The sequence below is a fragment of the Dipodomys ordii genome, unplaced genomic scaffold (assembly GCF_000151885.1).
Source record: "Dipodomys ordii isolate 6190 unplaced genomic scaffold, Dord_2.0 Scaffold31, whole genome shotgun sequence".
NCBI classification, from domain to species: Eukaryota; Metazoa; Chordata; class Mammalia; order Rodentia; family Heteromyidae; genus Dipodomys; species Dipodomys ordii.
The window spans coordinates 4,259,878-4,277,369 of NW_012267247.1; the positions used below are offsets into that span (position 1 = coordinate 4,259,878).

Consider the following 17,492-nt stretch of genomic DNA (forward strand, 5'->3'; position numbering starts at 1 on the left):
TAGCCTTGAGCTGAAGAGCTAAGGGACAGCGCCCAAGTCCAGAGTTCAGGCCCCATGACCAACCAAAAAAATAAAAATAAAACAGGAGGGTAGCTCACACCTGTAATCCTAGCTTCACAACAGCTGATATGTGATCACAGTTCGAAGCCAGTCCAGGCAGAATAGTATGTGAGACTCGTATCTCCAATTAACCACCAAAAAGCCAGAAGTGGAGGTATAGCTCAAATGGTAGAGCTCTGTGAGCAGAAAAAGCTTTGTCAATATATACGTTATATGTACACACACACACAAAGCCAGAAATATTGGATTGGACACAAATCTCAGGACTGTGGAACATTGGGAGGGAGGGTGGGAGTAAAAGAGTTTGTGTGTGTGTGTGTGTGCGTGTATGTGTACGTGTATGTGTACGTGTGTGTACTGGAACTTCAATTCAGGGTCATCCACTCTCACGTGGCTTTTTTACTCAAAGCTAGCCATTTACCACTTGAGCCACACCTCCACGCAGCATTTGATGGTTAACTGGAGATAGGAGTCTCATAGAGGGCTAAGAAGGTGGCTCTGTGATAGAGTGCTTGCCTCGCATGCATGAGGCTCTGGGTTCGATTCCTCAGCACCACATAAATGGAAAAAGTTGGAAGTGGCGCTGTGGCTCAAGAGGTAGAGCGCTAACCTTGAGCTGAAGAGCTGAGGGACAGCGACCAGTTAGCTTCAAACCTCACTCAGTCTTAGGTCTCAGCCGCCTAAGTAGCTAAGATTACAGACAGGGATCAGCTACTCACTACTACCCAGGTGACTGGAGTTTTTTCCATTGGGAAGAAAAAGAATTTTAATCAGTGGAAACTACTTAAAAAATTGGTATATTTTCATAATGTAAGTTTTTTCCTATAGTGTATATTTGTATGACTCTTAAGCAGTTCTTTAGTTGCATATAGTCTGTAATGACATAGTGTAATTTATTAATAACATTTTAGTGAGATAATGTTATGGTAATGCTCATTTAAATAGCTGAGTAAAAACAGATTCCAAAATGGAGGATCAGCAAGAGCCATCAGGGAAGCAGGCTAGGGAGATGAGGCCTGCTTAACCACTTACCATGGCTCACTCCAGCCCTCTCCTCTAGATCCTGAAGCAAAACAACACTCGACTTGAGAGCCGAACACAGCTGGTCACCATGTGCCACATGGGTCCCAAAGTCTTCATGAATTGTGCTGGCTTCCTCAAGATTGACACAGCCTCCCTGGGGGACAGGTGATGCCCTCTGCCTAGACGAACCAGGAGAATTCCTGTGGGCTTTGATTTGCAGTTTCAAGAGATTAGTGTTATCAAAGAGCCCCAAGCCATTTAAATTAGAACATTTTTTGTTTTGGATTGGTTTGTTTTTATTTTGTTTTTTGTTGTTTTTCTTTTTGGTTTGTTTTATGGTAAGGATCAAACCTAGGGTTTTTCACTTGCTAGGCAAGTGCTCATCTTCTGAGCTACATATCCAACCTCTAAATTAGGAAATGCTTTAAAGAAAAGGTAAGGAGTCTTTATTCAGTTCAAGAGCCGCTGACCTATGGAAAAGATCGGTTCAATTATGTGAGGCTTAGTTCATCTGAGAGAAATAAAAGAATGAATTTAGTTTGTGAATTCAGGGCCTAGGACAAAACACAAGATTTTGTTACTGTGGTTTGTTGCGTCCAGATAAGGGTGGGAAGAATGTGGGGAGTGGAAAATAGTGTGGGTGTGAAGAGGTACAGAAGGGGGAGAGTGATTGTTATGTTTTAAGATGATGTTTTTGAGAGAAAGTTCTATTCACTTGGACTTTGGACTTCACTATTGACCTCTTCCTCTCCAGAAGTTATCAACTCAGTCTTTGGAGGATCTTTTCCACGGGCACATAGCTCCTCAATTCAGTAATGGAAGTCAGTGGGGAATAGGCTTCAAGTTCTAAAACTTCATTTTCCACTCAGCTTTGCTGTAACACTCCACGAATAACATAGGTCCATGTGAGTGCACGGGCAAGACTAGCCTGGGAAGGCTTTATGGGGGAAAACAGCTGTCAGCAAATTCTCAGGTCTTTTTCCCCCTTCTTGTTTTATCTTCTTGTAAGATTCATATTAGTTCATTATATAAAATTCAACATAAAGAAATATTATGCAGAAAGTGGAAGTCCCCCATAACCCCACTCCCCAGAGATAACTACCATAACAATTTTTATGTATACTAGTTTTTTCTAAATTTTAATTTTGCTATGCATTTACTAACTACCCATTTGCTACCAAAAGAAATGGGATCATATGATTCATAGTGTTTTGCAGTGCATTTTCCACATATCAGTACATCATGGCCATCTTCCCATGTCAGCACACAGATCTATCTACCTCATTCTTTTTAATGACTGTACAGTATCCATCATATGGAGGTACCCTGGTTTATTTAACCAGTTCCCCATTGGTGAAATTTGGGTTGTTACTAGAGACTTCTTGTTCTATATCCTGCCCCTTTTTTCCTTTTCTTCAGCACTGATTCATACATTGAGGTCCTTGATGGTTCCCGTGTTCACCCTGAGACCTATGAATGGGCCAGGAAGATGGCAGTAGATGCCCTGGAATATGATGAATCTGCTGAGGATGCTAATCCTGCAGGAGCCCTTGAAGAAATCTTGGAAAACCCAGAACGACTCAAGGATTTAGATCTTGATGCCTTTGCCGAAGAACTAGAGAGGCAGGTAGGTGACAGTGTGGAAGGTCTGGTAGTAAAGAACCAGTCCTAATGGCCTAGGTAAGAGAGTTTGTCTTGAGCAAGTATCCAGAGAAACCCTGATACTATTAGATTACAGGCTTGGGCCTGCCACTTCCCTGTCTGTATGTTGCTGGCTTTCTCCAGGGACTGTTTGTCTTCTTATTAAGGAGCCAGAAAAGCCTCAAATGTTTTGACTATAATTGTGAGAGATGGGACCTATGTCAGTACTAGAGTTTCCTTCTAAACCCTCTTTCTTCCTTTCTGACAGCAAAGGTTTGCATTTGTTTATGTTTTCATGAAGCATTGCTAGCTTCGAAAACAACCTTTTGTGAGGCAAAAACAGTTAGTTACAAGTGCCTCCTTGCTACTCAACAGGAAGATCACAAGGGTGACCTGGGTAATGCAGTGATGCATCATCTTTTTTTTTTTTTTAAGTGTGGGGGGAAGCCATGCCAGGTGCCAATGGCTCACGCCTGTAATCCTACCTACTCAGGAGTCTGAGATCTGAGGATCACAGTTCAAAACCAGCCAGGACAGAAAAGTTCCAGTGAGACTCTTATCTCCAATTAACCTCTCAAGAACTAGAAGTGGCACTGTGGCCCAAGTGGTAAGAGTGCTCGCCTTGAGCACAAAGAGGCTCAGGTACAGAGCCCAGGTCCTAAGTTCAAGTCCCACAACCAACAAAAAAAAAAAAGCTATGCCTGGCCCGGGGCTGGTTGCTCTCGCCTATAATCCTAGCTACTCAGGAGGCTGAGATCTGAGGATCAAGGTTCAAAGCTAGCCTGGGCAGGAAAGTCCAGGAGACTCTTATCTCCAACAAACCACTCAAAAAATAGAAGTGGCGCTGTGACACAAATGGTAGAGTGCTTGCCTTGAGCTGAAGAGCTGAGGGATAGCACCCAGGCCCAGCATTCAAGCCCCATGACTGACCAAAAAAAAAAAAGCCATGCATCAGTGGCTTGTACCTATAATACTGGCTACCCAGGAAGTTGAGATCTGAGGGTTGCAATTCAAAAACAGCTGGACAGGAAACTCTGTAGCCTCTCATCTTTAATTATAAAGCTAGAAATGGAGCTGTGACTGAAACTCTGGCAGAGCCCAGGTAACAGGTTTTAAAGTCCAAGAAAGAACAATCAAAAATAACTGTCAGCTAAACGCTGGTGGCTCACATGTATAATCCTAGCTACTCAGAAAACTAAGATCTAAGGATTGCGGTTCAAAGCCAGCCAGGGCAGAAAAATTCGTGAGATTCTTTTTATTTATTTATTTATTTTTGGTCAGTTGTGGGGCCTGAACTCTGGGCCTGGGTGCTGTCCCTCAGTTCTTCAGCTCAAGGCTAGCACTCTACTTCTTGAGCCACCATGCCACTTCCGGCTTTTTTCTGCTTATGTGGTGCTGAGGAATTGAACCCAGAGCCTCATGCATGCAAGGCAAACACTCTACCACTGAGCCACCTTCCCAGCCCTCATGACATTCTTATCTCCAGTTAACCACCAGAAAAATGGAAGTGGTGCTGTGGCTCTAGTGGTAGAGTGCTACCCTGGGTGGGACAGCACCCAGGCCCAGAGTTCAAGCCACATGACTGAACAAAAAAAAAAGTAACTCAGGCCTGTAATTCTAGCTACCAGGCAAACTTTTTGTAAGACTACATCTCAACAACTGCTGAGCATGATGTATATGCTTGTCATACAAACTTCAGCAAAAAGTACAAGAGCATCAAAGCCTAGAGCCTGGCAAAAAGTGAAACGTGGAACTAGAGTAGAGCATCTGTGTAGAAACATGAGACCATGAGTTCAGACCCAAGTGTCAAAAAAAAAAAAATAGCAGGCTCACACCTGTAATCCTAGTTACTCAGAAACTGAGATCTGAGTATCCAGGTTTAAAGCCAGCTTGGACAGAAAAATCTAAGACACTTATCTCTAGTTAACCAGCCAAAGTCAGAAGTGAGGTATGGCTCAAGTGTTAGTATCTGTGTTGGTGAAAAAGTCAAAGGAGAGTACCCGGCCCCGAGTTCAAGCATTCCTACCAACAGAGAAGGGGGGCAGGGAGGAGAAGGGAGAGGAAAGAGACTCTCCAAAAGTGAGAAAGTGAGATCCTATCCCAAAAATAACTAAAGGGGCTGGGAAGGTGACTCAGTGGTAGAGCGCTTGCCTTGCATGCATGAGGCCCTGGGTTCGATTCCTCAGCACCACATAAACAGAAAAAGCCAGAAGTGGTGCTATGGATCAAGTGGTGGAGCACTAGCTTTGAGCTGAAGAGCTGAGGGACAGGGCCCAGGCCCAGAGTTCAGGCCCCATGACCGACAAAAAAAAATAACTAATTAAAAAAAATAAACCAAGGGAAGCCAGGAGCCAAGGCTCATACCTGTAAACCTAGCTACTCAAGAGGCTGAGATCTTAAAAATCTCCTTGAAGCCAGCCCAGCTAGGAAAATCCATGGGACTCTTATCTCTAGTCAAATGGTAAAATGTTATCCTTGAGCAAAAAAGCTAAGGTTCAGTGCCTAAATCTTGAGGTTAAGAGCCTCCCCAGTACCAGCACAAAAATGAATGAATGAAATAAAACTAGGAGAAAAAAGACTAGAGGTATGGGTCAAAGAGTAAAGTGCTGGGGCCGGGTATGTGGCTTATTGGTAGAGTGCTTACTAAGCATGCATGAAGCCCTGGGTTAGATTCCTCAGTACCACATAAACAAAAAGCCAGAAATGGCTCTATGGCTCAAGTTTTAGAGTTCTAGCCTTGAGCAAAAGAAGCTCAGAGATAGTTCCCTGAGTTCAAGCCCCACAACTGGCAAAAAAAATAAATTAAAAAAGAGTATCAGGTGCCTATATAACAAACTCAATTCCCTGAGTTCAGACTCCAATACCATCTAAAAAAAAAAGTTGGACATGGTGAAATAAGATCCTGTTTGAACCAGTAAACCAGGCCTGGTAACATACGTACTTGGCATCCCAGCTAAACAGAAAATAAGTAGGAGAATCTTCAGCTGGCCTCAAGCAAAAATCATGTGACCCTACCTGAAAAATAAAGTAATAAAGGGCAGATTCAAATGGTAGAGTACTTGCCTAGCAAACACAGGCCCTGAGTTCAAACCCTAATACCAGAAAGAAAATTTTTTAAAGTAGAGGAAATTTTCCTTTAGTAAAAATTGTTGGGTTTTATTCCCCCTTCTTTTTCATATTGAGATTTAAACTTAAAGCCTTAGGATTGCTAAGTAGGTGCTTTATCTCTTGAGCCATGCCCCCAGCTCCTGGTAATAAATATTGAAGGAAAAGAAGAGAGGCCCAGGGCTGGGAATGTAGCTGAATGGTAGAATGCTTGTCTAGCATGCATTAAGCCCTGGGTTCAATTCCTCAGTACCACATAAACAGAGAAAGCCAGAAGTGGCACGGTGGCTCAAGTGGTAGAGTGCTAGCCTTGAGCTGAAGAGCTCAGGAACAGCAGCACCCAGGTCCAGAGTTCATGCCCCACATCCAGGGAGGGAAAAAAGAGGAGAGGCCCAGATAGGAGCCAATTGTCCTACTTCTTTTTTTTTTTTTTTTTTTGGTCGGCCGGGGGGCTTGAACTCTGGGCCTGGGTGCTGTCCCTCAGCTCTTCAGCTCAAGGCGAGCGCTCTACCACTTGAGCTACAGCGACACTTCCGGTTTTCTGGTGGTTTATTGGAGATAGGAGTCTCACGGTCTCTCCTGCCCGGGCTGGCTTTGAACCGCGATCCTCAGATCTCAGCCTCCTGAGTAGCTAGGATTACAGGCGTGAGCCACCAGCGCCTGGCTTCCTACTTCTTTTATTGAAACCTTCCATGAGGTTTCAGCATAGAGCAGGTTAGAGAATAGTTTGAAGGCTTTTTCTGATGATCTTCCCCCAGGGCTATGGTGACAAACACATCACTCTTTATGACATCCGAGCAGAGCTGAGTTGTCGGTATAAGGATCTCCGGACAACCTACCGCTCTCCTAATACAGAAGAAATCTTCAATATGTTAACCAAAGAAACACCAGAGACTTTCTATATTGGTAAGCTCTGAAGTCATATTTTTAGTTAAAGGAATATGTGTTTGGGGGAACAGGGAGCTTTTGGTCTCAAACATGGCAATAATTTCAATAGAATGGGGCAGGTTTGTATTGTAGGAAAAGAAACACAAGAAAGTCTCATCTAAAAAAAAGAGCCAAGGGCTGGGAAGGTGGCTCAGTGGTAGAGCGCTTGCCTTGCATGCATGAGGCCCTGGGTTCGATTCCTCAGCACCACATAAGCAGAAAAAAAAAGCCGGAAGTGGCGCTGTGGCTCAAGTGGTAGAGTGCTAACCTTGAGCTGAAGAGCTGAGGGACAGTGCCCAGGCCCAGAGTTCAGACCCCACGACCAACAAAAATAAAGAAGTTCTGTCATTACTGGGTTGGTAAGAATGGGTCACCTCTCCATTCTCTGCTGTCTGTTCATCCTCTCCTTTCCTGTAGGAAAGCTCATCATCTGCAATGTCACTGGCATTGCTCACAGGCGTCCACAGGGTGAGAGCTATGACCAAGCCATCCGCAACGATGAGACAGGGCTGTGGCAATGCCCCTTCTGCCAACAGGACAATTTTCCTGAACTAAGTGAGGTAGGTGCTGCAGTGTCATCATCTTTAGTGAATTTCTTTGATTGATTAAATGCTCTGGTGATCTAAAAAGAATCAAGTACACAGAAAAAGAAGGATAGATTACATGCTGGTTTAAGAAAGTCCTTCCCTATGCCACTGAGAATTTACCTATACATTATCTATACATTCATTCTGGTGGAGTCATCCTAACCCTAAACTTTCATCCTATTCTCTGTGTATCACTCCAGAAACAAAATGAGAATGCACATGTTTTTTTTTTTTTACCTAGAGGATAGGCAGTATCCCAGTATATACTTATTAGAAGGTATATGCAGGCTTCCTTCAATTCTGTTATTTTTTTTTCTGTACTCTTCCAGACAGCATCTGCCTTTCTGATGGTCAGAAGCCATTGAAGCCACCTTATTAGACAGATGTAAAAGAGTTTCTCAGCCTTAACCAATAAAAACATCTGATATGATTTGTCCAAGATCTGAGATAGCCAAGGGATATTTCATCCCACCGTAGTAAGTCATCCTGAGAAGACTTACATAGCTACCTCTTCCCTCCCCTCTCACTCCCCCATCCCCAGTCCTGGGGCTTGAACTCAGGGCCTGGGCACTATCCCTGAGCTTAAAAATTTTTTTTTTTGCTCAAGGCCAGCACCCTATCACTTGAGCCACAGTGCCACTTCTGGCTTTTTCTGTTTATGTGGTACTGAGGAATCAAACCCAGGGCTTTGAGGGCTGGCTCAGCGGTAGAGTGTTTGCCTCTCATGCATGAAGCCCTGGGTTCAATTCCTCAGCACCACATCAGAAGTGGCACTGTGGCTCAAGTGGTAGAGGGCTACCCTTGAGCTGAAGAGCTGAGGGACAGCACCCAGGCCTAGAGGTCAAGCCCACGACGGACAAAAATAAAAACAAAAAAAAGCAGAGCTTTGTGCATGCAAGCACTCTACCACTAAGCCACATTCCCATCCCTAGATACTTCTTATACTCACTAAGGCAGGACAAAACAAAAAGGGCCTCAGTTGGAACTAGAGAGATATGCGTTAATTAAGCACAAAAGAGTAATCTGGTTCCAAGCATCAGCTATGAGTCAAGGAACACTGTGGGTGGTCAAGTTCTCCCTTGGAGGTGGCTGAGTCAGTTTTTCAGACTAGTGCCAAGTATCAATGGTAAAATAAATTTCAGTTCTTTCTGAACTTGTGATCTTTGGGACCTTAATGATCAACCTCCTTTCTTCATGTCTTTCTTCAGGTCTGGAACCACTTTGATAGTGGTTCGTGCCCTGGCCAAGCTATTGGTGTCAAAACACGGCTGGACAATGGTGTTACTGGCTTCATCCCTACTAAATTCCTCAGTGACAAAGTGGTAAAGCGACCAGAGGAACGAGTGAAGGTACATAAATGACTTGCCTAAGGATGTAGGGCAGTTTCCAACCACCCCAAGTCAGTTCTCTAACTTCATGCTATCTCTACCAGACGTTAGGCTGTGTTCCCAGTGGCTGCTGGTGGAGAGAGCTTGGTGGTAGGGTTATGAGTAGCTGGAAGAAGCTGAGAAAAGCATCTGAATGAGTAGCAGCTTTTGTCTACTGCCTTTGTAAAGCAATTTCTGCCAGCTGCCAGCCCTTTGAGAGAGGGCTCGCTTCCTGTGTGGGAAGCTGAAGTTTCAGCAAAGAGCAGGAAGCAAGACCCAGTATCACATGGTGCAAAAAGAAAGGCTCTGCCTGTTCTCCCATGCCAAGCAGTACTGCTTTAAGAGATTTAACAGGATGTGTGGTGCAGCCCCATGAACAAGGCACCTCTGGTTTTCACAGCAGACCTGAGAGACACAGAAGAAACTTTCAAATCGTTTCTTCCTAGAGCTTGGCAGTAAATTTCTAACTCTGTCCTAGTATTCTCCAGCCATGGCAGCTATTTACTATACACCCAGTAGACACTGGCACTTGGCATTGATGTATGTTGTCTCTAATCCCACAATATGATGGGACCGGAATATCTTCTTTTTTCAGAGAAAGTGCCTTTTCAGGATCACCCAGTCAGTGGCATGCTAGGACCAGATCTGCCAGCTTTTTAGTTCTAAATGTTATGAACATGGGAGGACTGTGGGCTTAGAAGGCTTGGGAAAGAAATCCCTAATGGGAAAATTCTCAACAGGAGAACCACCATGCAGAGCTTTATAGCAACTATTTAGAAGGGCTCAAGTCCAATAAAGTACATAAAAGAGCTGTTACTTTGTTTTCCCTCCAAAGATGGAAAAGCTAGATTTTGATTATCCATGGAAGCAGTAAGCAGGTGACTTTATGGGAGAAGGGAAGAGTGTCAGTTGATGAGGAAGGAAGTTCCACAGGCTCAAGTTGGTTTCCCAACCCAGAGTTGAAAGGTATAGGGTAAAGGCATGGCCTATATTCTTCTGCACACCAGACTTACCTCCAAATTCATATTCTGCTATTTACCAGCTGGCTAAATTTAAGCAAACCTTACTTATCTGCCTTGATTTTGGTGTTCTCCTATGTAAAATAGGGCATTGGGCTAGATCATTTTTGTCCCTTCCAGCTCACATGTTCTGTGGATCTAGGTGGGAATGACTGTTCACTGCCGTATCATGAAGATTGACATTGAGAAGTTCAGTGCAGACCTGACCTGCCGCACCTCAGACCTCATGGACAGGAACAATGAGTGGAAACTGCCCAAGGACACCTACTATGACTTTGATGCGGAAGCAGCAGACCACAAGCAGGAAGAGGACATGAAGCGGAAGCAGCAGCGGACTAGTGAGTATACCACCACCACCACTCCTGTAAGCCTGAAGATCTTGGTAGCTTTCACGGTGTAGGACTCAGGTCAAAGAGTACATGTATATCAGTTTCCTAGTTAGAATAGATACTCAGCTTCAAGGTGCTGAGGCCCAAAGGTGTTAATGAAAAGAAATGATGGATGGGGGGGCTGGGAAGGTGGCTCAGTGGGAGAGTGCCTGCCTCGCATGAGGCCCTGGGTTCGATTCCTCAGCACCACATAAGCAGAAAAAGCCAGAAGTGGCACTGTGGCTCAAGTGGTAGAGCACTCGCCTTGAGCTGAAGAGCTGAGGACAGCACCCAGGCCCAGAGTTCAGGCCCCACAATCTAAATAAATAAATAAATGAATGAATAAATAACTAGAAATTAAAAAGATTTGCTTATGTTTAAAAAAAAAGATGAAATGATGAATGGGTAGAACTAAAACTCCGGATCTCTTCAGTCACATTTTGTTACTAAGGCATTGTGACTATTAAAGCTTTATTGGGGGCTAGGAAGGTGGCTCAGTGGTAGAGTGCTTGCCTCACATGCATGAGGCTCTGGGTTCAATTCCTCAGCACCACACAAACAGAAAAGGCCAAAAGTGGCATTGTGGCTCAAGTGGTAGAACACTAGCCTTGAGCTGAAGAGCTAAGGGACAGTGCCTAGGCCTAGAGTTCAAGCCCCACGACCATAAATAAAATTAAATAAATAAAACCTTATTGTCCTAGGCATGCTAGGGACCCCTTGCTAACAGTTCATTCACATCAGACCCAGACAGCATGAAAGAGCCTCAGAAACCCATAGTGGGTCAGAAACTAAACCCTGGTCTAAACTAAACCCTTGTAGCTGTTGGCTACTAGCCTATATCACCTAATCCTATCCTCTCTTGCCCTCAGCATACATTAAACGAGTGATTGCACATCCATCCTTCCACAACATCAATTTCAAACAAGCAGAAAAAATGATGGAGACTATGGACCAGGGGGATGTCATTATCCGACCAAGCAGCAAGGGTGAGAACCACCTGACGGTGACTTGGAAAGTCAGTGACGGCATCTACCAGCATGTGGATGTGCGAGAAGAAGGCAAGGAAAATGCCTTCAGCCTGGGAGCCACTCTGTGGATCAACAGTGAGGTAAGAGCCATGCCTGATCACCTACCCAGCCCCACTCCTGGTTCCAAAAGCCATGCGAGATTGCTTTCATTTGATATTAGTATCTCAGATGTGTGCATGCACGCGTGCATACGTGCGTGTGTGCGTGTTTTGCTGGTCCTGGGGCTTGAACTCAGGGCCTAGGCACTGTCCCTGAGCTTCTTTTGCTCAAGGCTAGGACTACCACTTAAGCCACAGTGCTACTTCCATCTTTTTCTGTTTATGTGATACTGAGGAGTTGAACCCAGGGCTTCATGCATGCTAGGCAAGCACTCTACCACTAAGCCACATATCCCATATTCATTTTAATTGTGCAGTGTTAAGTAGTAAAACAGGAGGTGGGGCTGGCCACTGATGGCACACTCCTTTAATCCTAACTACTTGGGAAGCTGAGATCTGAGATCATGGTTCAAAGCCAGCCAGAGCAGGAAAGTCCCTTAGAAATTTAACTCCAGTTAACCACTGGAAAACCAGAAGTGGAGCTGTGGCTCAAAGCAGTAGTGCCCTAGCCTTAAGCAAAAGAGCTCAGGGACAGTGCTCAGGCCCTGAGTTCATCCCCTACAACCAACAGCAACACCCACAAAAAAGGTGAGCCTGGCACCCGTGGCTCATGCCTATAATACTAGCTACTCAGGAAGCTAAGATCTGAAGATCATGGTTCAATGTCAGCCCGGGTAAGAAAGTCCATGAGATTACAATTAATCACAGAAAAAGCTGGAAGTGGCACTGTGGCTCAAATGGTAGAGTGCTTTTCTTGAGGAAAAGGAGCACAAGGACAGCACCCAGGCTGAGTTCAAACCCTAGGACAGGCAAAAAGTAAAAATAAAAACAGAAGGTGGTGCTTGGGATAAGTCATCAGTTTTGTATATGTTGCTTCCTGTACATTAAATTTTGAAGTAGATTATAGAGTACCAGTGAAGAAGCTGAAATGGGTGTGTGAACACACATAGCAAGTATTTTGACTGTGCTCAGTGAAATCTGGTGAAGTTCCCTCCTGTTCCCAAGTACCAGGGGAGAACCACAGTTAGGACTTGAGGCTGTGCCTCATAAACTAGTTTGCCTGGGTGCCAGGGTACAACTCCAGTCCATTGGATAAATTGAGGGAATCTTGCAATGGAGTGAGGCTTCACAGGGTTGGGAAACCTTAACCTCCAGCCCCAACCCTGCCAGGGTTTCTCACAAGGAATACTTGATGAAGGACCAGGAGTTTTAGCTATGGATGTGACATATGAGGCCTTCACCTTCTTTCCACAGGAATTTGAAGACTTAGATGAAATTGTTGCCCGCTATGTTCAGCCCATGGCATCCTTTGCTCGAGACCTCCTGAATCACAAGTATTATCAAGACTGCAGTGGTGGGGACCGCAAGGTAAGCCAGGCTTACCTTCCAGGCTCCTAAAGCTGGATACTTTCCCTTCAATGTTAGGAACGCTCAGGTGATGAAACAAGTATACATGTGTATGTGCCAGATATGTGTATCCTACCAAGCACATTGCTATCCCAACCTCTTCCCCCTCATTCTACCCCCAGAAATTAGAGGAGCTGCTCATCAAAACTAAGAAGGAGAAGCCCACCTTCATCCCTTATTTCATCTGTGCCTGCAAGGAACTGCCTGGAAAGTTCCTTCTGGGATACCAGCCCCGGGGTAAACCCAGGTGAGCACTGGTGCTGAGAAGCGGCTCCTGCTGGGCCCACAGGAAAGCTGGAAGGGAACATCCTGCTCTGCTTCAGCCTGTCTGCCTTTCCTCACTTACTTGTTCAGAACTGAGGTTGGAGGTGGGAAAGGGGGTGATGATTTAGAGCAAGAGGTGAAAATTTACCTAAGAAAGGTGGATTAGCGGGGCTGGGAATGTGACTTCTTGGTGAGTGATCACCTAGCATGCAAGAAGCCCTGGGCTCAATTCTTCAGTACCATATAAACAGAAAAAGCCAGAAGTGGCACTGTTGCTCAAGTGGAATACTAGTCTTGAGCAAAAGGAGCTCAGGAACAGTGCCCAGGCCCTGAGTTCAAACCTTAGGACTGGCAAAAAAAAAAAAGGGAGGGGGAATTAGCATGAAAAAGAGTTCTAGGGGACCTCAGTAGCTCATGCCTCTTACAGGCTACTGTTATTACCTAGCTATTATAAAGGTTGAGATCTAAGGATCAAGGTTTGAAGCCTGCCCAAGCAGGAAAGTTCTTGATATCCTTATCTGCAGTTAAGCAACAAAAAGCCAAAAGTGCAGCTGTGGCTCAATTGATAGAGGGCTACCCTTGAGCAAAAGGCTCAGGGACAACACCCAGGATTGGCAGAAAAATAAGAATTCTCTCCCCTTCACCTCCCTTTTTTTTTTTTTTCTCTCGTGAGGACTGAACTCTGGGCCTGGGCTCCGTCCCTCAGCTCTTCAGCTCAAGGCTAATGCTCTACCACTTGAGCCACAGCGCCACTTCTGGCTTTTTCTGTTTATGTGGTACTGAGGAATCGAATCCAGGGCCTTATGCATGTGAGGCACGCACTCTGCCACTGAGCCACCTTCCCAGCCCTCACCTCCCTTTCTCAGAGGCATTCCTTGCTGATTGGTAAGACTGGAGTAGCACACTGATCTCTCCATCTGCTACCTGCTTGGCCCTCCTTGGGACTCCCGCACTTGGCTCACTGATACCGCAGTGTACTAGGGCGTGGGCCCTGTAAGGGGAATTTCTGTGTCTCCCATTCTCTTGTGTGCATGTGACTGTCAGGCTGCCCTTTCTGAAGTATTCCTTTATCTGCATTCCTCTAGTTCATCCTGAAACAGTGGAATCTCAAGTTTCTTAGGCTTGCTTCCTTCTATCTTTTGTATACCCTAGTCATTCCAGCCTTCTCTGCCTTGGCCCTGGCCTATCATTCCCATAGCCCTAGGCCAAAGCATGTGTGTATTTCTGCTTACTTACATCGGTCCACAGCAATGCACTGCTTAGTAAAAGGCGAAAGATTTATACGATCTGAAGAGAAACCAGAGTTCAATGCACTGCTTAGGTTTTTTTAGCAGGCTTAGGGGCCATATAATAAAAGCCTTCTACTCTAGGCCCTACCCTTTCTTGGGCATACCTGTGGAATGCTCCTTTTTTTTTTTTTTTTTAACCAGTCTTGGGACTGAACTCAGAGCACTGTCTCTAAGCTTCTTTTGCTCAAGGCTAGGACTCTACCACTTGAGCCACTGTGCCATTTGCAGCTTTTTCTGTTTATGTGACACTGAGGAATCAAACTGCGGGCTTCTTGCATGTTAGGCAAGCACTCTACCACTAAGCCACCTTCCCTGCCCTGTCATTCTTTCTGTGAAACCTTTCCAGATTCACCAGTATTCTTCAAGAGGATGGAAGCCAGGGTTGTGTAGGGCTTGGAAACATCTATGAGGAACAGTTCAGCAAGCTGGGGGCTGCCTTCACTGAAGCCTGTGTGGTGGTACAGCCTCCAGCAAGCCTTCCTTTGGCAGCCAGTACACAGCAAACCGAGGCTACTGACATCTTGGTCTTGGTCTTGGCTGTACAGCTGCCCTTCACATAGGCCCTGTCACCTCTTCTCTTCCTTAGCACCCAGTGTGGCTATTGCACATGGTGAACACGTTTCGGTTGGTCTCTCACAGCTGAGTCCAAGGGTATCTGATGTATATTTCCTTCTAAAATTTCAGGATAGAATATGTAACAGTAACTCCTGAAGGATTCAGGTACCGGGGCCAGATCTTCCCAACTGTGAATGGGCTCTTCAGGTGGTTTAAAGATCACTACCAGGACCCTGTACCAGGCGAGTTCTTTTCTCTGACTTCTGGGTTGTGGTGGGAGGGGCAGGTGCAGCCTGACCAAGTGATTGCTGGTCTTCTGGGGGAGAGAGGAGGCTATCATTGCAGCAGAGCAGTTCTGTTCCTATTGGGTCTATGCAACTTCCCCTCCTCCTTCCACCCACCTCAGTCCCTCCCGTAGCCCCTGAATTAGGAAGACAGAAATAGGTTTCTTAAGTCACATAACTAATTATATCCATTTCCTACAGGCATCACTCCTAGTAGCAGCAGTAGGACACGGACCCCTGCCTCTATCAATGCTACTCCGGCCAATATCAACCTTGCAGGTGAGGTGCTCAGGCCTGGGGCCAGGGAAGAGGGAAGGGGACTTTCACCTCTTACATGCTCATTTTGTTTCTGTGTATTTACAGATCTGACACGAGCTGTGAATGCCTTGCCCCAGAATATGACATCGCAGATGTTCAGTGCCATTGCTGCTGTGACAGGCCAGGGACAGAACCCTAATGCTACCCCAGCCCAGTGGGCCTCCAGCCAGTACGGCTATGGTGGCAGTGGAGGCGGCAGCAGTGCTTATCATGTATGTGGCTTGGGAGGAGTGTGGGGTAGGAGAGGGACAGGCATCTTAATATACCCACAGACACATATCCTATACATACCTCTGGCTGTGTACGTGCACAGGACTGCCCTGGCCTTAGGAGCCATCACTTAACCAATAATTTTCCCAGCCCATTTAACTGGGAATAAAAAAAGAGGCCTGTTCTTCCAGTCTCCTTTGGGATCTTAGGAATTCTCAAGCCACTAGAAACCCAGAGCTGTTTAGGATTGGTGGGCTGCTTTGTGTTGCTGCTACCAGACTGCTGGCCTCCCTCAGCTGCTTAGAACCTCATACTGCTCAGGATTGTGAAGGACATGGAAAGCCCTGTACTGAATCCACCTTTAAAGCTTGCCAGAAATTCAGCAGAGCCAAATAAGCCTAGAATCCATCCCCACTTCTCTGATCCTTTCTCCAGGTGTTCCCAACGCCAGCCCAGCAGCCAGTGGCCACACCACTAATGACTCCCAGCTACTCCTACACAACCCCAAGCCAGCCCATCACCACACCTCAATACCACCAGCTCCAGGCCAGCACTACCCCACAGTCCGCCCAGGCTCAGCCCCAGCCTTCATCGAGCTCCCGGCAACGGCAGCAGCAGCCAAAGTAAGTAAAGGTGGTGGGTGGTACAGGCAGGTTGTTAGCAGATGTCATGAAGCCATGTCCTCTTGAGAGTCAAGGCCCACATGGTTTCTCAAGGGTACTGGTATTGAGAACACGGAAGAGCTGTGTAAGTATAAGCTTCCTTTCTCACTGGAGTCACCAGAAAGACAGGTATTTAATCTGTAAGTGATGGATGGGCTTTCCTCTTAGTGAGCCCAAAAGAGTACTGATCTCAAAGGCCCTTCTCCCTCCCAGGTCCAACAGCCACGCAGCCATCGATTGGGGGAAAATGGCAGAGCAGTGGCTTCAGGAAAAGGAAGCAGAACGGCGGAAACAGAAGCAGCGGCTGACACCTCGACCCTCCCCCAGCCCCATGATCGAAAGCACCCCCATGTCCATTGCTGGCGATGCGACCCCACTCCTGGATGAGATGGATCGGTAGGGGCCCTGCTCCTTGGACTCTGGTCACCTCTGAGGCTGAGAGGCCTGGCCATCCACTGCCTCACTCTCTGTCCCTCCTTTTTTGTCCATAAATTGGCTTGAAGTGATGTTCTCTTTGGTGGTCAGCCTAGATGGATAGCCTTGTGAACTTGAGTTCAGTGTATATCAACAGCAATTCTCTACTGACCACCTGTTTTGGGACCAGGCTGGGAGGGAAAAGTGGCAGGGAGGAAGAGGAAGATAAGAACAAGCATGGAGCCATGTGTATTCTACTCCCGATAAGCCATTTTGAGCTTCTGCCCTCACCTGACTGGCTATCATGGGGCATCAAGCTCAACTCATATGTCCCCCAGACCTTGGGGGGGAAAGGGATGCTATTTATTCAATTTGGGGCAGGAGGGAGAGGAGGGAAAGTATTTCTGGTCCTGATACCAACATCTTGGTGGCTGTCAAAGGATTGTGGGGGACATGAGGGAGCAGTGCTGGTCTGCCAGCCCCTGACTGGCCATCCTTACCCACCTGCTGCTGCCATGCTTCCTGCCTGTCATTTGAATAAACAGTGTTTCTACAGAGCACTCAAAACGGTCTCTCCACCTGCAAGAGTGGCTTCAAAGCAGTTTGCTCCAAAGGCTTCCGACCTCCTCTCCCAATCTGTGAGAGAGGCAAGGATTCAGACTGCCTAGGATCACATCCCTATCCCCTTCTTTTGAGCCTTATGACCCCATGCCAGCTTATGTCTTACTGTGGCGATGACGACCCCTGCCTCTACCTATGAAGGCAGGATGAAATGCTGAGTTGGGGCCTGGCACCTCATAAACGGCTCCTGCAGCCCCATCGTCTTCTTTCCCTGTAGGAAGTATTTCCAGGTTTCTGACCTTGCA

The 17,492-nt window shown here is 46.2% G+C and overlaps 1 protein-coding gene across 1 annotated transcript in view; it reads left to right on the forward strand.

The window, feature by feature from the left end:
• The window catches only part of Supt6h (suppressor of Ty 6 homolog (S. cerevisiae)), a 37,457-nt gene extending 20,274 nt beyond the window's left edge, over positions 1–17,183 (forward strand). Inside the window, 14 exon segments of the mRNA XM_013016293.1 lie at positions 1,108–1,248; positions 2,503–2,710; positions 6,588–6,735; positions 7,174–7,316; positions 8,552–8,692; positions 9,872–10,067; positions 10,967–11,205; positions 12,478–12,591; positions 12,753–12,877; positions 14,868–14,980; positions 15,224–15,301; positions 15,386–15,552; positions 15,986–16,173; positions 16,426–17,183. Coding sequence (XP_012871747.1) covers positions 1,108–1,248; positions 2,503–2,710; positions 6,588–6,735; positions 7,174–7,316; positions 8,552–8,692; positions 9,872–10,067; positions 10,967–11,205; positions 12,478–12,591; positions 12,753–12,877; positions 14,868–14,980; positions 15,224–15,301; positions 15,386–15,552; positions 15,986–16,173; positions 16,426–16,612 — 2,188 coding nt within the window. The 3' untranslated portion in view covers positions 16,613–17,183.
• The last annotated feature ends 309 nt before the right edge of the window (positions 17,184–17,492 follow it).